Raw genomic sequence first — 21,768 nt, forward strand, 5'->3', positions numbered from 1 at the left:
TCGATGGTGCACCCGTTGGCCAGGTGACCTGGTTTCCCACAGGTATGGCGGTTCTACTCCAACACCTTGTTGCAGTCAATCGCAATATGGCCGATCTCTCCACACCTGCAGCAAACATGGAAAGCTAACATTAGCTTTCACCGCAGAACCAGCAAGTAAAACACACTGAAGAGGCTCCAGACTAAAGTGAACTTCTTTGCTTTGTTTACCTCCACTGCAGTTAGTTTACCTGTAGTATTAAATTACCTGTAGCTATTAGCTTACCTGTAGTACGAGTTTACCTGCATCCGTTTACCTGTAGTGCGAGTTTACCTGCATCCGTTTACCTGTAGCTGTTAGTTTACCTTTACCTGTAGCTACGAGTTTACCTGTAGTATGAGTTTACCTTTACCTGTAGCTACGAGTTTACCTGTAGTATGAGTTTACCTTTACCTGTAGCTACGAGTTTACCTGTAGTATGAGTTTACCTCTACCTGTAGCTACGAGTTTACCTGTAGTATGAGTTTACCTTTACCTGTAGCTACGAGTTTACCTGTAGTATGAGTTTACCTTTACCTGCAGCTACGAGTTTACATGTAGTATGAGTTTACCTTTACCTGTAGCTACGAGTTTATCTGCATCTGTTTACCTGTAGTATGAGTTTACCTTTACCTGTAGCTACGAGTTTACCTGTAGTATGAGTTTACCTTTACCTGCAGCTACGAGTTTACATGTAGTATGAGTTTACCTTTACCTGCAGCTACGAGTTTACCTGTAGTATGAGTTTACCTTTACCTGTAGCTACGAGTTTATCTGCATCTGTTTACCTGTTGCATTTGACCTTATTGCAGGATTTCTGGAGGTGTCCGAGTTCCCCGCAGGAGTTGCATTTCTGCTTGTTGGCATGGGGGCAGTCTCGGGCCATGTGTCCAGAATTCTCACAGTTGTAGCACTTCATCTCTCGGTCGTTCTTCTTGGGCTCCTTGCAGTCTCTGGAGATGTGACCAGGGGTCTGGCAGTTGTAGCACGTCATCTCCTGCTCGTTCTTCTTGGGCTCCGTGCAGTCTCTGGCCAGGTGTCCAGAGGTCTGACAGTTGTAGCACTTCCGCTCGGGGGCATTGGGGCAGTCTCTGGAGATGTGACCCGTTGTGCCGCAGTTATAACAGTCTGCAGGGACGAGTCATCGGTTAGGACACGGTGTGGGTAAACGTGCTTCTCTCTAATGCTGCGTTCACACCAGAAGTGGTGCGAATTTTTCGAGCGGGTAGATTACATGTAAAGTCAATGAACAGACGGGAGTGGTTGCGAAACACGCGAATTTCCGCCGGCCGATGCGAATTCAAACGTAAAAATGTGCAACTTTTTTTGGGGTGAACGCAGCATAACATCACTTTAAACAGATTCATGCATAAATATCACAACTGGACTGATTAAACCCAGAAGTACAGCAGGATTATACGAACCTGCAGCGAATAACCTGTAGTCAAGGGTTAGGAAGTTAGTTATAGAATAGATGAGTGGTAGTAAACTGGTAGTTAAGTGTTAGATAATAAAGTAATGAAACTAAATTAATGAATTAATCTGCTCAGAGGCAGAAAGTACATGAACTTCAGCACATCAGGGGCTCAAACCAGTGTTGTTGTTGTTTGGGGGAACAGCTGAACTAGGGCTGGGCGGTATGGCCCGAAAATTCATATCACGGTATTTTGGAAGATTCTAGAGGTTTCACGGTATATCGCAGTATTTTTTCTGAGTAAACATTAATTTATTGACATCGAAAAGGACCGCTGGCCAACTGAACAGCTGTTCACCACTCTTCAACTGGCCAGGGAGCAGCTGTGTGCTGTGCATCTTTGGTCCGTCTATTCCTGTTTTTTTTCCCACCTACATTCCCCTGGGTCCTAAGTCCCTCCATGTTCAGCTTCTTCTCACCGTCTATGTACCAAAGTACATGTATGACAAACACCACACAGTAATCAGCGTTGCATGTGTGTCTAGTTATATTGGTGCATCTCTGGTCTCTCACCCGTTTCCGTTTTTTAATGTAGCGTTTCTTCTTGTTGTGATAGTGGGCGAGCTGCACCCAGCATGCAGTTAGACGGGGTAATTTTATAAATGTACAATTATTAGTGTCACAAACTGTTGTGTCGTGGTGTTTAACCTGCTAAAGAGCGCTAGCTGTGGGTTATTACTTGTTATAAAGTTATAACCATGACACGTAAGACAAGTAGTTCAGACCTCTGCGGTGAGAAATACATGATGCTGCCTGCTGAAGGGCGACAACAGTTGTTACGGCTGTGCATCGTATGACGGTATGTGAAACATTCATACCGTAGGAAACTTGAAACCGGTATACCGCCCAGCCCTGAGCGGAACCCATTTAGAATGAAACAAAAATGTAATATTGCTCACCTCTGCGGACTTTCCCTTGTCCGCCGCCATTTGGACAGTTCCTGGCGAAGTGGCCAGTGCCGTTACAGTTGTAACACTCAATGCTACTCATCTTGGCAACGACTGGAAGGACAGACAGACAGATTGAGAGACAGACAGGCAGGGACAGTGTAAATATCTCCTCTCTGGATCACTTCACAGGGTTTACATGAATCTTTTTATTTTATTTTTAAGATGTCCTCTGTGTAGACGTCTGGAGGACGTTACACACGTCTGATGCGTTCAGGTGCTCCTGTTATACACAGCTCCTGTGTTCGAGAATAACTGCTGCGAGAGTTTTGAACAAGCGTCGACACGTCTAGCGCCAACTTTGTCGTTCACTCTTGTCCTCCCTAAGGGTCCTAGGGGTCCTCCCTAAGTGTCCTAGGGGTCCTCCCTAATGCCGTGTTCACACCAAAACAGTTGCGAAATATTCGCGCGTCCAGATTACATGTTAAGTCAGTGCACAGCCGCGTTAAGTTGCGAAAAAGCGAATTTTTCGCCGGGCGTCGCGATAGAAGCGAAACGGCGTCGCAACGCCGCTTTTTCGCTGGCGTTCAAATGTTATGAACCCAGACACGGGGCGGTGGATGTCCCGACGTGTGTGGGACTTCCTCAACAAGTATAAAGCAGAGCTAGAGGTTATTTCAATGCTGAATGGCGGAAATAGTAAATGCTTTCAAGACACAGAGATAAGCCCCGCCCCCTTTCCCCCGCGATGGTTGCGAAAAAACGGATTAACCACATAGAGCGAATTTTTCACCTGCGGCGCGATATATAGGCGAAGTGGCGTTGCGAAAATTCGCAACTGTTTTGGTGTGAACACGGCATAAGTGTCCTAAAGGTCCTCCCTAAGTGTCCTAGAGGCCCTACCTAAATGCTCTAAGGGTCCTCCCTAAGTGTCCTAGGGGTTCTACCTAAGTGCCCCAAAGTGTCCTCCCCAAGTGTCCTAGGGGTACTCCGTAAGTGCCCCCAAGCGTCCTCCCTAAGGGCCCTCCCCAAGTGTCCTCCCTAAGGGCCCTCCCCAAGTGTCCTCCCTAAGGGCCCTCCCCAAGTGTCCTCCCTAAGGGCCCTCCCCAAGTGTCCTAAGGGCCCTCCCCAAGTGTCCTCCCTAAGGGCCCTCCCCAAGTGTCCTCCCTAAGGGCCCTCCCCAAGTGTCCTCGGCGCCTCAACGAACAGGGAATGAAGTTTGCATTAAACTGATCCGTTTATAGTATTTTAAAATAACCCCTGAAAAGAATGAAACGGTTACTTCCTGGTTTAGTCGTCGTTGGTCCTGAAAGGCCACTCCTACGACACGTCTACCTCGCGCACACGAAATTAAACCAGTTAATATAAAACACAGAACCCAGTTAATTTAAACATCGAGACCAACTCAGTTTCGACCCCCAGGGAGAGCGGACCCTCCTCCGGCTCTGCAGGTCCCCGGCTGTTGGGGCCACAGGGCCGGAGCTGCAGGTCTCTCCACCGCGGGGACACGTGCTCCTCTGCGGGGGGAAGAGCACCGCAGCCCGGCGGCGGGGAGCCTGCTGCGGGCACGAACCCACGCACTGCTGGGTCCGGAGCTCCAACTCACCTCAGATCCTACAGAACAGCTCGGTCTTCTCTCCTCTGCCTCACGCGGTCTTCACTGCAGCCCGCACGGTGTTCTCGGGACGCGCGCGCACTCGGTATTACGGTAGCGGCTAAGAAATTACTTCAAAATAAGAGCCGACTTCCGGTGAACGTGAAAGGAACACGTCAGATTCATTGAAAAAAGTCATACAATAGGTCTGTAAATACAGATACATGCATTAATTGAACTAAATGAATGAGGGAAAAATTAATTAGTACAAAAATATGAAAAATAAATTGGCTCATGAATTTGATTTGAACTTAGCTCATGAAGGAGATTTTTTTGAAGGGCTCAAATTTTATCTGAATATCTTGATTGTCTCTGAGTGACACATTCAGTCGGTCTACTATTAATCTGAAGTGAAATTAGTTCCTAACCATGGACCATTTCCTTAAATCTAATCTGAAATTAGAGACACTGGCTCATTAATGAGATTGTTCGAGGGCTTTAATTTTGAAATTCAACATCAGAATGTCTTATGTTTGAAGAAGTACCTGCTTAAGTGATGTGCTTTCAACATAAGGTATAAGTATTCACACAATGGAAATAAAACATGTTCCTTGAAATACAGTTTGCATGTAGTAATTTGTATTTATGTTAGTTAATAGTACATGTTTCACTCATTTAGTTGTCTTCATCAATACATCTGTATTTACAGACCTTATTGCATGACTTATTGAACGCATGTGACGTACTATCACGTTCACCGGAAGTTGGCTTTTATTTTGAAGTCAGCACTTGGACTCTTGTACCGTAATGCCGAGTTCACGCGCGTGTAGAAAAACCACGTGCGGGCTGCCATGACTGTCCTGCATGCCTCACCCACTCACACGCCCTGCTGCATTCAACTGCCGTCGGAAAAATCTGAAATATCAGGATAATTAACAATCCTGAACAATTAAGTTGATTTATTCAGATTGTGAAAAGGTTGCATGACATCTGAACACACTAAACACATTTAGATAATCTCCTCGTGCCCATTCATCAAATAATCCCATTCATTACTTTGTTTTAAGGCATTATTTGGTGAATAATGCATGCAATGTCATGAAACTTATAAACCAGTGGAAAAATTATCCACTCTCCACATTTTCCTCCAGCTCCCAACACCTCTCATGAGTGATACGTGATGAAATGCCTTATCGAGGGTACTTTCTGTGTACTGGTGGTTTCCTGCTGCTCATCCAGATCAATACTGCAGCAATCGGTCAATACTCCGAGTCATGACAGCTTCCGTGAAGGCACCATCGCCGGAAAGCGTATTGCATCACTTCCGTTTGCCACCGTGTTTGTGTTAGCTAGCCGATAACGTACTGATCTCAACTCCATCTAAACCGAGCTAAATGTGTGATATTCTTCAGTACAAGTGGCTGATTACCTGCTTTACATATTTAAAGTTTAAATACTCAACTATCTCCTTCTTTTAGCGACTTATCGCTTGAATCCAACAGTCTCATTTTCTGCTAAACGTTAGGTGCCCTACTTAGCTTAGCTGCTAGCAATGGCGTCACTTTCTCCTTCCTGCTCTCCCTTTCTCAGCGTGTCACATGTTTAGCTCTCCCCCTGCCCCTTTTAAAGATAACGGTACATGTAATAAGTGTAGTTTATTTGCTAGGTTGGGACAGGTCTCAGTGGTCTCCGCACCATAGAAGCTTAGACTTTAGTTACATTAACCAGCCCAATCCCCATAGTTGATGTGGACCAATTAGCTTTAGCTTCTGTTAGCGTTAGCTGTTCCCCAAACAGCTGGGACACTGAGTGACTGAACGAATGAAGCAGAAGTCTAGGCAGCCCACTGAGAAACAAGCTCTGGTTGTCGGCAGCTCCATAGTCAGAAACGTGAAGATAGTGAAGCCAGGGGCCACAGTCAAATGTATTTCTGGGGCCAGGGCGGGCAACACTGAGTCCTATTTAAAACTTTTGGCTAAGGATAAACGTAAATACAGTATGATTGTAATACACGTCGGCGGTAATGACTGCCGACTTCACCTCTCGAAAGTCACTCAAATCAATGTGGAATCGGTGTGTGCTTATGGCAAAACAATCTTGGACTCCTAGTTTTCTCTGGCCCTCTCCCAAATACGGCCAATAGTGAGATGTATAGCCGCATGTCAGCGTCCCACCGCTGGTTGTCGAGGTGGTGTCCAGCAAACAATGTGGGCTTTGTAGATAATTTGCAGACTTTCTGGGAAACCCAGGTCTGATCAGGGGAGACGGCATTCATCCCACTTTTGATGGAGCAGATCTCCTTTCTGCAAATATGACCATGTTTATTGGTGGACTTAATCCAGTGGTTCTCAAACTGTGGGGCGCGCCCCTCTAGTGGGGTACAGAGGTATTACAGGTGGGGCGCAGGGGGATGGCAGAAATGCTGATAATGTTTTTGATAGTGCAACTTCCTGATGTTGAACTCGGACAAGACTGAAGTTATTTTACTTGACCCAGAACACCTCAGAAATCAATTATCTGATTATATAGTTTCTCTGGATGGCATCGCTCTGGCATCCACCACCACCGTAAAGAATCTCTGAGTTATTTTTAATCAGGACTTGTCCTTTAACTCCCACGTAAAACAAATCTCAAGGACTGCCTTTTTTTCACCTATGTAACATTTAAAATATCCTGCACATCTAGTTTCAAAGGGATGCAGAAAAGTTGATCCAGAATGCTGCAGCTCGTGTACTAATGAGGACTAGGAGAAGAGATCACATTACTCCTGTACTAGCTGCTCTTCACTGGCTTCCTGTAGATCAAGAATCACATTTAAAATCCTTCTTCTCACCTACAAAGCCTTAACTAGTGATGCACCTTAAGGAGCTTTTAGTGCCATATTAAACCACTAGAGCGTTGCGCTCACTGAATGCGGGGCTACTACTTAATGCCTCTTCAATGCACATGACTAACTCCCAGGAGCCTCTATGCTTCCTCGTCTCAAGTTTCCATGGATCGTGGCTGTGTCTGGAGCCAGTCCTGCCTCCTGCCTCCTGCCATCTGCCTCCTGCCATGGCACCTGCTGATGCCCCTCCTCTCTCCCCCCTTCTGCTGACATGTATCGTGGTTATCTGGATTGTGGTCCATGCCTACTACTCATTATATGAATAATTTAGGTCATATTCATTGAATGTGCTGTAACTCTGTTACGTTGTTCATCCTTATCACATTACATCTATTGCTTCTGTCCATCCGGGGAGAGGGATCCTTCTCTGTTGCTCTCCTCAAGGGTTCTTCCTTTTTTCCCCTGTGAAAGGGTTTTTATTATATTTATTTGTGGAGTTTTTCCTGATCGGATGTGAGGTCCCGGGACAGGGATGTCGTATGTGTACAGATTGTAAAGCCCTCCGAGGCAAATTTGTGATTTTGGGATACACAAAATAAACTGAATTGAATTACACAGACACAAAAAGTTTAAATTCACCTCAAGTGGATTCTTAACGAGTCCTTTTGCTGGGTCCATCCGAACCAGACTTTCACAATGCAGTGAATACTTGTAACAGGGTAGGACTCAAGACAACAGAGCAGGTGCAGTTCAATAAATTATTTCAAATGTGGAGTTGGACCAAGACACACCGGTTCAGACACAGTTTGGCCGCAATACAGGTATGCAGACAGGCAGGTATAGATCCAGGAAAACTGGCAGAGTCAGTGTGAGGTTCAGGTTGCAGGGAAGTCTGATTCTCATAGCAACCAAAATGGTCTGGCTGGGAATGAATGGAACTGGAGATGCAGGTGAGCAGATGTGTCAGGTAAGTGCAGGGTTGATGAGCCAAGAGGTGAGTCGATCGTTTGGGGCACTCAGGTGATGTGTGAAATCCTGGGTCACCAATCTCTATTCAGAAGTAGTTTCTTTGAGAAGATGTGAAGATGTGTTGAAATGAGTTTCAGCAGCAAGATCACATCATTTTTCATGTATTTACTTATTTCATGTTTGGGTATTTCTCCTCTTCTAACTGTTTACGCTCAATGAAAATAACAATGAAACTTAAATTTTTAATAATCTCTGAACGCCATCACAGTGAGGGGGGGGGTTGGTCTTTACGGCCTGCAGCGGGAAGTTTATGGATTACTGATTACTGTGTGAGACATGAAAGCCGTCAAAGGTCACAGACGACGACTGAATATACAAACAACCTTCAACAGCACACCTGTCCGGCTGCATGAAAAGAACCGATCTGCTTCGAGGAACAATAACCAGACACTAAGGATTAAGATGAAGAGTTAACCAGGAATTAAACACTCAACAAACGCACAGTGAGTTTGGAGCTTCGCTAATCTTACGTTCAGGTTTTAGAGCCACGACATTGACGTCAGGACAAGGAAGTGAAGACCGTGCAGGTTTTTGTAAAACAGATCAGAACATAGAACAAAGAAAAAAAATCATCGGGTGACGGTGAGTCCGTCAGATCTGTGACAATAGACACAAAATGTAAATACTCTGCTGGTTCTCCTGCTGATGCTCCTTCTTGTTCTCCTTAAAGTTCGGTTCTACTTTCCAGAAACGTATGGCCTCTTGCCTTAATGAGCAAACATTGCTTTTTTTCTCTAGGGATTTTGTTCAACTCTGTTGGTTCCTTTGCTGATTCTACTTCTGGTTCTCCTCAAAGTTTCACTTTGTTGGTTCTTCTGCTGGCTCTCCTCCATGTTTACGTCTATTGGTTCTTCTGCTGGTTCTTCTTCTGGTTCCCCTCCAGGTTTCACTCTGTTGGTTCTTCTGCTGGTTATCCTACAGGTTTCCGTCTATTGGTTCTGCTGATGGTTCTCCAAAAAGTTTCACTCTTGTTGGCTCTTCTTGGTTCTCCTGCAGGTTTCACATTGTTGGTTCTTCTGCTGGTTCTCCACCAGGTTTCCGTCTATTGGTTCTTCTGCTGGTTCTTCTCAAAGTTTTACTGTATTGTTTCTTCTTAGTTCTCCTGCAGGTTTCACATTGTTGGTTCTTCGGCTGGTTTCCTCAAAGTTTCACTCTGTTGGTTCTTCTGCTGGTTCTCCTGCTGGTTCTTCTTACGGTTCTCTCGTGGAGTGGCCATGCTGGGAAGAACAGGAACCTTCAGTGGACGTTGCAGGTTTGAACTCCAGCAGTCCTGTCACTCCTTTTCCTCGGCTCCTCCTGAGCTCCTCAGACTCCATTACCCAGCAGGCAGTGAGAGCAGGAAGTACAGGACGGGGAAGGAGGCGGAGCCAATGAGCCCAGCTCAAATCAACCGCATCTTAAAGGTGAGCAAGATCTGTAATTCAAGGTGTCAATCTAACAAACCAATCAAACTACTGCTCTTTCCCTCTTCTGTTAACCAGGCCAACGAATATAGCCAAACCCTGCCCAGAGGCCCCGCCTCCCATGGTATCCTGGGTTTCCATAGCAACATGCTGCCATCCAACCATCCCAGCGAGGACCGCCGGAGCAGCGCCACCTGCCTGCCAGGCCGCGGCGGCGTGCTGTTCGGCGTGTTCGACGGCCACGCCGGGACGTCGTGCGCCCGCGCCGTCAGCCAGAGGCTCTTCTACTACATCGCCGTGGCAACGCTACCGTTGAGGACGCTGGCGGAGCTCGAACGCGCGGTGGAGGAAGAACGGGCCGTGCCGCCGCTGCTGGAGTGGCACAAGCACCCTCAAGACCATAACGGCACCGACGGCGGAGCGAACTCCTTCCACAGCCTCCGAAACTATTGGCAGGAGAGACTGCAGGGTGAAGAGGAAGAGGAAGAGGAGGAAGAGGAGGAGGAGGTAGGGTTGGTTGGTTGGGTCAAACCGGTTCATAATAAGCCAAATACTGGACCGGACCAGTACACCAAAGACCGGACCAGACCAGTACAACAAAGACTGGACTGGACCAATACACCAAAGACCGGACTAGACCAGTACACCAAAAACTGGACCAGACCAGTACCCCAAAGACCGGACTAGACCAGTACCCCAAAGACCGGACTAGACCAGTACACCAAAGACCGGACCACACCTCCAAAGACCAGACCAGTACCCCAAAGACTGGACCAGACCAGTACCCCAAAGACCGGACTAGATTAGTACCCCAAAGACCGGACTAGACCAGTACACCAAAGACCGGACCAGACCTCCAAAGACCAGACCAGTACCCCAAAGACCGGACCAGACCAGTACCCCAAAGACTGGACCAGACCAGTACCCCAAAGACCGGACTAGATTAGTACCCCAAAGACCGGACTAGACCAGTACACCAAAGACCGGACCAGACCTCCAAAGACCAGACCAGTACCCCAAAGACCGGACCAGACCAATACCCCAAAGACCGGACCAGGCCAGTACACCAAAGACCGGACCAGGCCAGTACACCAAAGACCGGACCAGACGAGTACCCCAAAGACCGGACCAGACCTCCAAAGACCAGACCTATACCCCAAAGACCGGACCAGACCAGTACACCAAATCTTACCATTAGGTCACGAGCCACACACTCTCTAATCTCCACGGTACAGGAAGTGAACACAGCTATGAAGTTATCGCATGTTGTGATGTCATCGTCTGTCTTCTCTCTGATTGGCTGCAGGACGGCTGCAGGCTGACATCAGCGCTGGTCAATGCTTTTCGCCGCCTGGACTACGACCTGTCCGTGGAGGCCCAGGTCCACCTGTCCATGTCTTCACCCAGGTCCTCATTCTATGGTCAAACTCCTTCACTGTCACAGTTTGTCAAAACAAGCATAGCTCTTTTTCACGACAAGAACCATCGACTGTATTTAGAAGTGGACGTAGTGTGACGTCACCCGTTGGTTTGTGGTTTTGAAGCCTCGAGTTCGGCAATTTCGTCGTCACCATCTTGGATCGTCATGTCGTTTTTTCCGCAACCAATGAACCATATTTGGATTGTGGAGGAGTGACGTAGAGACCTGTCAATCACAGTAAGGCCCGTCCTAAAGCATCCCCTGCTTTATGGTCTGTTTGACTCTAAATGACCATAATTTACTAAATGAACATCATGCTGTATTGAAGAAGACTTGAAGCTAGAGATTGAGACATAAACTCAAGTTTGCAATGTTTACTGAGGGAATACATCAAGAGAAGTAGAGTCATTTATATAGACTTCTATACAACCAGAGGAGTCACCCCCTGGTGGTCAGTAGAGAGAATGCAGCTTTAACACATGAAGCATATACTTCTATACAACCAGAGGAGTCGCCCCCTGGTGGTCAGTAGAGATAATGTGTAAGACACTTCCGCAACTCACCGAGGGTTGGATACACCTGATGGATAAACATGAAGTCACTGGTTACGTTTCTGTAGTGGAAGAGACAGATTTCAGCCGAGATGAATTATGTTCATATTGGACGATTCTGTGTTACATCTACACAAAACATTTGGTGCTATCGCAGGAAGGAGCTCTTTACGTAGAGGTGGACAGTATGCTGCTGAATCCATTGTTTTCATTGGCTGCTTTCAGGTGAACCGTCGCTCTCTGTCCGCAGACGGGTGTCTCTCCCCGGGGAGGCGTTGTCTCTGTCCTCCCCCCTCCGGGTGGCGCTGTCCGGCTGCACGGCTTGCGTCGCCCACGTCTCCAAGGGCGTCCTGCACGTGGCCAACCTGGGCGACAGCCGAGCCGTCCTGGGCGTCAAGGAGCCCAACGGGAGCTGGTCAGCGGTCAGCCTGACCAACGACCACAACGCACAGAACCCAGACGAGCTGCAAAGGATTCTGGGGGAACACCCGCCGTCGGAGCGGAAGACGGTTGTCCGCCACGACCGCCTGCTGGGTCTGCTGCTGCCCTTCAGGGCGTTCGGCGACGTCCGTTTCAAATGGGGTGCGGAGATGCTCTCTCGCGTCTACGAGACGCGGCCGGACGTCCTGACGGCGGTCAGCGAGGCGTCGCGGACGCAGCCGCCGCACTACCTGACCCCGCCCTACCTGAGCGCCGAGCCGGAGGTCACGCTGCACCGCATCGGACCCGCTGACAAGTTTCTGGTCCTGGCGACCGACGGACTCTGGGAGCTGATGCACCGACAGACGGTCGTCCAGCTGGTGGGGGAACAGTTGACGGGTAAGAAAACTAAGATCCTTGCTAAGTCTAACCCTCATCCTTTACACTTCAACTGCTTTCACCCTTTACATTTCAACTGCTTTCTTCCTTTACACTTCAACTGCTTTCAGCCTTTACACTTCAACTGCTTTCCTCATTTATACTTCAACGGCTTTCATCCTTTACACTTCAACTGCTTTCTTCCTTTACACTTCAACTGCTTTCACCCTTTACACCTCAACTGCTTTCTTCCTTTACACTTCAACTGCTTTCTTCCTTTACACTTCAACTGCTTTCATCCTTTACACTTCAACTGCTTTCCTCATTTATACTTCAACGGCTTTCATCCTTTACACTTCAACTGCTTTCCTCATTTATACTTCAACGACTTTCGTCCTTGACACTTCAACTGCTTTCTTCCTTTACACTTCAACTGCTTTCTTCCTTTTCACTTTAACTGTTATCCTTTACACTTCAACTGATTTCATCCTTTACACTTCAACAGCTGTCATTTACACTTCAATTGCTTTCATCATTTATACTTCAACTGTGTAAACGTAACATGTCAATGACAGCAGGTGAAGCGTAAATGACGATAGCAGTTAAATTGTCCATGATGAAAGCAGTTGAACTGGCAGTTAGTGTAAACAATGACAGCAGATGAAGCGTAAATGGTGAAAGCAGGTGAAGTGTAAATTACAGTATGTAAGGTGTAACTGATTGCAGTGTAAATGACAGCTGTTAAATAGTGAATGACAAAAGCAGTTGACGTGTAAATGATGACAGCAGTAATAGTGAATGATGAAAGCAGTTGAAGTGTAAATGACAGCAGGTAAATATTGAATGATGACAGTTGAAGTGTAAATGATGACAGTTGACGTGTAAATGACAGAAGTTATAGTGAATGAGGAAAGCAGTTGAAGTGTAAATGGTGACAGCAGTTATAGTGAATGATGAAAGCAGTTGAAGTGAAAATGATGACGCTGTTAAATAGTGAATCATGAAAGCAGTTGAAGTGTAAATGATGACGGCAGTTGAAGTGTAAATGACAGCAGGTAAATATTGAATGATGACAGTTGAAGTGTAAATGATGACAGTTGACGTGTAAATGACAGAAGTTATAGTGAATGAGGAAAGCAGTTGAAGTGTAAATGGTCACAGCAGTTATAGTGAATGATGAAAGCAGTTGAAGTGAAAATGATGACGCTGTTAAATAGTGAATCATGAAAGCAGTTGAAGTGTAAATGATGACGGCAGTTGAAGTGTAAATGACAGCAGGTAAATATTGAATGATGACAGTTGAAGTGTAAATGATGACAGTTGAAGTGTAAATGGTGACAGCAGTTATAGTGAATGATGAAAGCAGTTGAAGTGTAAATAATGAAGGCTGTTAAATAGTGAATGATGAACAGCACTTTAACTGGCAGTGTGAACAGTGGAAGTGGTTAATTGCTGTGCAGGCCTTCACCAGCAGAGACCCATAATTCCCGGCGTGGGCACGACACTGGGCAGCCTGCAGCGCCTCCTGCTGGAGAGGAAGGGGTGGGTTCTGTCGGTGCTGGAGGACCAGAACGGCGCCACCCACCTGCTGCGTCACGCCCTGGGGGACGACGGGTACGGAGCGGTGGCACCGAACCGCCTGGCCAAGATGCTGAGTCTGCCCCCAGAGGTGGCCCGGAGGTACCGCGATGACATCACCATCACCGTCATCCACCTGAACGAGCCCGACCTTTAAAACCACTTCAAAAACAATCCCCCCCCAAAACTGCTGTATTTGGATGTATTGAACACCATAAGTAATATACAAGTGAAATATATGGTTTGGAAAATTAAAATGTCCCAAATGTGCCTCAATGCAAATTTTGGAGACCTCACCTGAATGTTCTCTGTTCTAAACCCTCTCTAACTTTGTTCTGCTTCACTTCATCAAAGTCAACCTTTGCAGAGAGAATGTTCACATATTGAGCTATGATTTGGGTTAGTGAATGTTCACATATGGTGTTATGATTTGGGTTAGAGAATGTTCACATATTGAGTTATGATTTGGGTTAGAGAATGTTCACATATTGTTATGATTTGGGTTAGAGAATGTTCACATATGGTGTTATGATTTGGGTTAGAGAATGTTCACATATGGTGTTATGATTTGGGTTAGAGAATGTTCACATATTGAGTTATGATTTGGGTTAGAGAATGTTCACATATGGTGTTATGATTTGGGTTAGAGAATGTTCACATATTGTTATGATTTGGGTTAGAGAATGTTCACATATTGAGTTATGATTTGGGTTAGAGTTGGACCTTACAGCTGCATCATTTCAAAGAAATAATCATCCGAAAAAAAATTTTTTAATAGGCGGACCTGAAACCTTTTTTGTGAGTCATCTTCATTTACTCTTAACCAGTAACATATAGACTGATATTTACACATCTGAACAACATCTCACATATGTACCTTTTATTATAACACCAACATTATTCAAATAGCCCTAGTGGTTACAGAGATGCACCCTTTTTAGTTTGGGTATGCAGAGGCCTAAAAATAGGTTGGTGTTCAAAGTGTTTAAATCAGGCGTTCACCTGCTCGGTGATAAATTAGTAACTTGTGTTTTTACTCTGAAGTTTTGTTACACGCTTGTCTGTTTTTGTTGTTTGCCCTTAAATAATACAGTTTTGGTTGGTTTGTCGTTGACAATAACGATAATCAAGTCAAATTTGAGGTACTTTATTTGGAGGTATTTTATGCTATTTTCTACTGCACGACATCTCAGAGTGAAACGTGATCAGTTCACTGAATCTGATGCAGTGTTTTAGATTAAAGGCCCTCAGACCCCATGATTTATTTTTTTTATCTTGGTGCACACAATTCTTTTTGTTCACAAATGATCTTGTATAAATGAAATACATTCGGCATAATGAGTACTTTTGATTAGTACATTTTCTAGTAATACTTTACTCAGTACTACTTCCATCTCTGGTAAATGGCACCAAGTCACCATGACACAATTCAAACTGGATTAACGCCTTTATTTTCTTAATTCATCTCGTCTACATTTATTCATATTCCGTTTCTTTACATTTAATAAACGTTGCAGGAAAAGTGAAAATGATACTGTATAAAATAGATATATCTCATATCAAACTATTTTATATAGAGATATGTAACAAACACCTTATCACAGGTGTCCTGTTACAGCCAATCAGAGTGCAGTATTCTCAGTGAGCGTAATATATATATATATAAAAAACAAAAAAAGGACACAGCAGCTGTCAGTGACTTCAAAATAAAATTTAATAAAGGATTTTACAAAATCAAATTCATAGAAAACACCTTAATACCAAACGGGTTCAAACCAACCAATCAGCTGACACCATCATCAGCCGGCCTCCTCACAGCTCACAGAGCTCAATCATTGGACGATACACAAAACAGGCCACGCCCAGAAATTCTAATGAGAATGAACAGGAAGTAAAACAGGAAGAAAGGCAAGAAACAGCATTCCTCCTTTCAGACCTGATGAACAGAAGTAAATCTGACTCGTCCGTGTCGACCAATAGGAGAGAGTCCGATGTCCAATCCGAGGGGAGCATCGTTGGTTCGTCATCGTCGCGGGGGCGGGGCCAGCGGCAGAGTGGTGACGGCGGACTCCGGGAACAGGTTGTGGTAGGTCGGCAAAGGGACGTAGGCCGCCGTGATCATCTTCCCTGAAACAACAAGTGAGACATCACAGCTGCTCTCTGATTGGTCCACAGCAGAGAGCACAGGTCACATGTGAAAGGTCCGCTTACCAGCAAAGTAGCGTCCGTGTAGAGCGTTGACCGCGGCCATGGCGGCGGGGATCGACGGACACTTGACGTAAACGTTTCCCTGAAAACAGGCAGAGGTCAAAGATCGCACATTACAGGTTTGAGCAAGACACACACACACACACACACACACACACACACACACACACACACACACACACACACACACACACACACACACACACACACACACACACACACACACGACCTCGGTTCTGTAAGAAACAGAACTGAGGTCATAGATAAGTAGAAACCAGTTGAATGTCGATGAAACTATCTGGAACCACGTTAGAGAGAAAACGGGCAATTTAAGGAAACCAGTCAGATTCTTGGCCGCACTCTACAGCGCCCGCGCACTACCGCCTTCCTTTACCAACACAGAGGTCAAGTGTACCTCAGCAGAGTTCTTGTCAATGTAGATGTGAACGACTCCTCCGTGCTTGTTACACTCCTCGATGACATCATGCTGGATATCCATCTCCCAACCAGGAACGTCCTCACTGAAACACAATGATGCATTGAGTGTTAGCGAAAACATTTTCAATAAACCTGTAACCACAGAACCGAGTGTAATTAATGGTAAACGAGTACCGATTAGAGGCTCATTTATAGTTGCAACTCAGTACATAAAATAAAAATGTGATTAGAAATCATAAGCGCAATTAAACAATACTCTCTCAAGTGACACGACGGTGCTGTGAAGCAACACATGAGAGTAACATGTACACCACAGGAATATAATGTGAAGTAAAAATACGTACTATTAGTTTGAATTAATGTAGAAAAATTATCTAGTACATAATGTTATAAAATAGTATGACGTATAGAATATAAAAGAGAATATATGGTCGAATTTTGTCATATACAAATAGAGGAGAGACAGACAGGTGTAGAGACAGACAGGTGTAGAGACAGACAGGTGTAGAGACAGACAGGTGTAGAGACAGACAGGTGTACTCACAACTTGGGATTGAACATGTTGGACAGTTGGAAGCAGTGTGTGGCGAGCGGCTGAGAGGGAAGACTCATGTGTCCAGAGTTCATGTTGAGGTTTGGATTCATAGCAGCTGAAACACACATTTAAATCCATCTTATTACGCTACACACACACGGCACTCCGTGGTTCACCTACACAGGTGTGTGTGTGTGTGGGCGTACCTGACACGGCGGCCATGGCTCCGAAAGCGATGACTCCGCTCATCTGCAGAGCCTGCTGAGCAGCGGGGGGCATCTGGAGACCAGTACCTGCTCACAGGTGAACAACACACACAGATTAAAAGGTGGATGTCACAGGTGCATGTCTGCAGGCGGAGGTCTGTACAAGTCACGCGTCTCACCCTCGGCGAGCCGGGCCATCAGCTGCAGGCGCCCGGTGGTCCCGAGGTCGATGCCGCTGCGCTCGAGCTCGTCGCTGTCGAGGAACGAGGAGAAGGAGTCGTTCCTCTCCGTCACGTTGCCGACCTTCATGGGCCGGCCGGCCAGCTCGAAGCCGTTCAGCTGCTCCAGAGCCTTCTTAGCACACTCGGCATCTGCGAACTGGTCAGACAGACAGGTATATAGAGACAGAGTGAGGTTAGGGGACAGATGCATGCAGGTGTTTTAAGTACATCAACAGGTAGTTAGTAACAAGACACTGTTAAGGATTAATGTCTATTTTCTGACAGATAAAATAAGAAGTGCAATAATTGAAATGTGAGGCTGATGAAGGCAAAAATTAAACGTACAGTGATGAAGCCGTAGCCTTTAGAGGTTCCTGTGTCACCGTCCATCATCAGCTGGATGCTCTCAATCTGTGAAGACAAAAAAACACACAAAACACCCGTCTCACCCACCGACCTTACATGCATTCATATGCGTGTGCACACGTATGTATGCATGTGTGTGTGTGTGTGCATGTGTGTGTGTCCTACCCGTCCAAACGGCTCAAAGATTCCTCTCAGCATCTCCTCTGTGATGTTGAAGTGCAGAGAGCCGACGTACAGCCTCATCGGTCCCGATGTTCCCTTCTGCAGGTTGTTGGCCGCGGCGGCGGCTGCTGCTGCTCGGTTCTTTTCTGCCTGCACACACACACACACACACACACAGTTACTTGACTCAAACTCTATTTTTATTGTGGTGTAAATACAGTTATGCGTGCGTGTGTTTACCTGCGAGGCCTGTACGATGATGGGAACTCCCAGCAGCCTTTGCCCCGTCAGCCCGATGGCCAGAGGAACCGAGTTGGTCTCCACAAACTCGATGTAGGCGATGCCCTTCGACTTGCGGGAGTTCCTGTCCGAGATCATCCTCACGTCCCGGACCTGCGGAGGCACCACCAGCGTCCGTTAACCACGGCGAGCATTCACTCCATTTCGTTGTCACGGTGCTTGTACTATGTGCAATGACAATAAAGTCGAATCGGATCTGATGACGTCAATCGCGAAAAGAAACAAAAGCCGACTAAACACCCGGCTCTCAAACTGGTCCCAGTTCGTGTTTCCAGAGCAAGCGGGCGTTCAGAGGAAGAGCAGGAAGTGAAGACGAGTTTCACTTCCTGTGTGTGGCTGTACGGCGCAATCTCTGAACTCGAGGCATTAAAGCCGCGGTCCACAAACCAACGGGATACAAACTACTGCGTACAAGACGTTCTCGTGGTTAGACCTCGGCACCGTCGGTGGTGAAAGAGCTCCATCCAGTCAATGTAATTAATCCAAGGATCTGTTCAATAAATGCTTAAAAAGACATTCGAGTGTTTGACATTACGTTTGTCATTTTAAAAGAGTTTGATTTCCACCTCAGAAATCAGGTCTAAACGGGCGAAACTTGGGAGGGGCCGTCGCTGTGAAGCGCTTACCTTCCCCACAGAAGAGAAGAAATCCTCCAGGTCTCGAGGTCGTATCCTGGCGGCGAGCTGCATGCAGAACACGGTGCGGGCGTCACGCTCCTCTGGAGTCAGGTTATCAACGGGCTGCCTGCGCACACACACACACACACACACACACACACACACACACACACACACACACACACAGCCATCAGTCTCACACAAGGCTGCATGCTTAGCTGTCGCTCATTAGCGTTGGTTTCTCCGTAAGCTCACCTGAGAGGACTCTTCTCCTTCCTGACGGGGCTCTTACTCTTTGACCGCTTGCGGCTGGAAACACAAAACAGGGAAAAAATAAAAATGTAGAAATACGTATCGTTATTTATCTGGGCAGGCAGATCTTTTATTAGTTTTTTCCACCCCACATCAGTTAATTTGAAAATGTTATATAATCATTTATTAGTCCCAAACTTTATTAGTTTCAGTGGGGAAATTGCAGGATTTCAGCAGCAGTGCACACAAGAGACACACAGTGAATAAAATAAATCAAGTAATATAAATAAACAGTAATATAAACAGTAAAAAAGCTTGTTGTGTTATATAGTGACATAAAAACCATGGGATTTTTAGGAAATTCTTACATAAAAAAACCCAAACAACAACCCTTCCTTCTCCGTTTGTCTTCTCACATGAATAACATGTTTCCTCAGCACTGATTCACCAGCACAACATGAAGTGGAAGTAATAGCAGTGGAAGCGTGCTACTCACTGCTGGTGGTGGTCTCGGTAGCGACCCCCCCTCTCTCTGCTGCTGCGGCGCTCTCTGCTGCGACTCCTCCTCTTGGTGTCTCGGCTCCGGCTGCTTTTGCGCTCTCGGCTCCGGCTGCGCTTCTTGTCACGGCTGCGCTTCCTGTCGCGGCTGCGCTTCTTCCTGTCGGACGCACAGCGAGCCAATCAGAGCGACCGACACGCGGCGAGCCAATCAGAGCGACCGACACGCAGCAAGCCAATCAGAGCGACCGACACGTGGCGAGCCAATCAGAGCGACCGGCACGCAGCAAGCCAATCAGAGCGACCGACACGCGGCGAGCCAATCAGAGCGACCGACACGCGGCGAGCCAATCAGAGCGACGGACGCACAGCGAGCCAATCAGAGCGACGGACGCACAGCGAGCCAATCAGAGCGACCGACACGCGGCGAGCCAATCAGAGCGACCGACACGCGGCGAGCCAATCAGAGCGACCGACACGCGGCGAGCCAATCAGAGCGACCGACACGCGGCGAGCCAATCAGAGCGACCGACACGCGGCGAGCCAATCAGAGCGACCGACACGCGGCGAGCCAATCAGAGCGACCGACACGCGCGAGCCAATCAGAGCGACGGACGCACAGCGAGCCAATCAGAGCGACGGACGCACAGCGAGCCAATCAGAGCGACCGACACGCGGCGAGCCAATCAGAGCGACCGACACGCGGCGAGCCAATCAGAGCGACCGACACGCGGCGAGCCAATCAGAGCGACCGACACGCGGCGAGCCAATCAGAGCGACCGACACGCGGCGAGCCAATCAGAGCGACCGACACGCGGCGAGCCAATCAGAGCGACCGGCACGCGGCGAGCCAATCAGAGCGACCGGCACGCAGCAAGCCAATCAGAGCGACCGGCACGCAGCGAGCCAATCAGAGCGACCGACACGCGGCGAGCCAATCAGAGCGACCGGCACGCAGCAAGCCAATCAGAGCGACCGGCACGCGGCGAGCCAATCAGAGCGACGGACGCACAGCGGAACTCTTTTAACTTGTGCTGTATCGCCGTGGCGAGACAGGCAGACAGACGGGTGTGCTTACCTCTTGGGTCGTTCCTCCGCTCCGTTGGGACTTTCAATCTTTACGTCCTCCTGAGGTCGACAGAGAACAGCGTGAGGCAGGATGCAACATGCAGGTTGAGGTTCTTTGACATTTTAATATATGGTTCTGTGTGAGCTGTGAGGACCAGTGGAGGTCCTCACAGTCTCTACAGGACCAGTAGAGACTATGAGGACCAGTTGAGTCTCACCTTTCTGAACGGCGCCTCCAGCATCGCCTCGATGTCCAGGTCGTCAGCCATCTTGCTGCTGGTCTGCACACAAACACTATATAAACATGTAGAATAAATAATAAATGAAACAGGTGAGTATATATATATATATATATAAATAACTCACTATACTCACTATTTTGGGTAAGGCTAATTATACTTCAATACTTAGGCTAAAGTAAATAATACTTTAATAAAACCAAATAGCTTCTTATATTCTAAATACTTTGACACTCATAATACTTTGACTAAAGTTAATAGACTATATGAAGCTATTTGTATTGAAGTACTTTGATACACATAATACTTTACCTAATGTTAAGACTACTTCAATACAAATAGCCTCATATTCGGAGTACTTTAATGTTCATAATACTTTACCTAATGTTAAGACTACTTCAATACAAATAGCCTCATATATTCGGAGTACTTTGATGCTTTAACTAAAGTCACCTGACAAAGAAGTCGCTCAGCTCGGAGGTTAAATCCGCTTAACACGCATGCGTAGTGTCGCGCTAACAGCTAGCTGCTAGCTTCAAAAGGCTGAGGAACGACGATCCGTTATCTAACGTTCGCGGTACAGAACGTTCCCGCCATCTAACGGTACCGGCAGAGTACCGGGGCCGAGCGCAGTCTTACCCGGACAAACAGCGGCTCTTGGGGTTTTGATGAGCGGTCCTCCGGATAAAAGTCGCCTCTCAATCTTTGCCCTCGCGACGACACGCACCGTGCTCTAAATGGCGCTGCAGGGAACTCCGCTGTTATCGCGAGATCTTCCTCCCGCGAGATCATAACAAAGCGATAGCTTCTGGCCCGACTGTATCCGGTCCACTGAAACCCACTTCCGCCACAGCTATGAGCTAGTAAGTAATAATTATGAGATATTAAGTCATAATTTTGAGATATTAAGTCATAATTATTATAGTAAGTCGTAAATATGAGATACTAAGTAATAAATATGATGTACTAAATCATAATTATGATAGTTTTATTTTTTAATTGTATTTATTATGATTATGAAGTCATAATGGTGAGATACTGAGTAATAGTTGTAATAGTAAGGCAAGGCAAGTTTATTT

The 21,768-nt window shown here is 46.7% G+C and overlaps 3 protein-coding genes across 4 annotated transcripts in view; 1 reads left to right on the forward strand and 2 right to left on the reverse strand.

The window, feature by feature from the left end:
- Positions 1–4,086, reverse strand: part of LOC306736394 (uncharacterized protein) — a 4,732-nt gene extending 646 nt beyond the window's left edge. Inside the window, exons 1-4 of the mRNA XM_079218027.1 lie at positions 3,986–4,086; positions 2,392–2,493; positions 807–1,146; positions 1–105 (exon numbers count right to left, since the gene is read on the reverse strand). The exon at positions 1–105 is cut by the window's left edge and continues 646 nt beyond it. Coding sequence (XP_079074153.1) covers positions 54–105; positions 807–1,146; positions 2,392–2,482 — 483 coding nt within the window. The 5' untranslated portion in view covers positions 2,483–2,493; positions 3,986–4,086 and the 3' untranslated portion in view covers positions 1–53. The remainder of the gene's footprint in view (positions 106–806; positions 1,147–2,391; positions 2,494–3,985) is intronic.
- Positions 4,087–9,043: 4,957 nt separating this feature from the next.
- Positions 9,044–13,736, forward strand: LOC306736375 (pyruvate dehydrogenase [acetyl-transferring]-phosphatase 1, mitochondrial-like; the record flags this gene model as incomplete). Its single annotated transcript, XM_079218006.1, has 5 exons — positions 9,044–9,232; positions 9,311–9,739; positions 10,539–10,639; positions 11,454–12,022; positions 13,462–13,736. The coding sequence occupies 5 exons, from the start codon at positions 9,044–9,046 to the stop codon at positions 13,734–13,736; spliced, it is 1,563 nt and encodes a 520-aa protein (XP_079074132.1).
- A 1,533-nt stretch (positions 13,737–15,269) lies between these two features.
- LOC306736376 (RNA-binding protein 39-like) lies at positions 15,270–21,436 on the reverse strand. 2 transcript variants are annotated; one of them, XM_079218008.1, is made up of 15 exons: positions 21,329–21,436; positions 20,669–20,731; positions 20,461–20,510; positions 19,381–19,542; positions 18,888–18,941; positions 18,642–18,759; positions 17,956–18,108; positions 17,719–17,865; positions 17,533–17,598; positions 17,146–17,344; positions 16,967–17,053; positions 16,770–16,875; positions 16,203–16,308; positions 15,791–15,869; positions 15,270–15,706 (listed from the first exon to the last, which is right to left on the reverse strand). In XM_079218008.1, the coding sequence occupies exons 2-15, from the start codon at positions 20,717–20,719 to the stop codon at positions 15,603–15,605; spliced, it is 1,482 nt and encodes a 493-aa protein (XP_079074134.1). In that variant the 5' UTR covers positions 20,720–20,731; positions 21,329–21,436; the 3' UTR covers positions 15,270–15,602. The 2 variants fall into 2 exon arrangements, with proteins under 2 accessions (XP_079074134.1, XP_079074133.1); XM_079218007.1 differs by having other exon boundaries at positions 20,669–20,744; positions 21,329–21,414.
- Positions 21,437–21,768: the final 332 nt, after the last annotated feature.

This window comes from Taurulus bubalis, assembly GCF_910589615.1.
Source record: "Taurulus bubalis genome assembly, chromosome: 5".
NCBI classification, from domain to species: Eukaryota; Metazoa; Chordata; class Actinopteri; order Perciformes; family Cottidae; genus Taurulus; species Taurulus bubalis.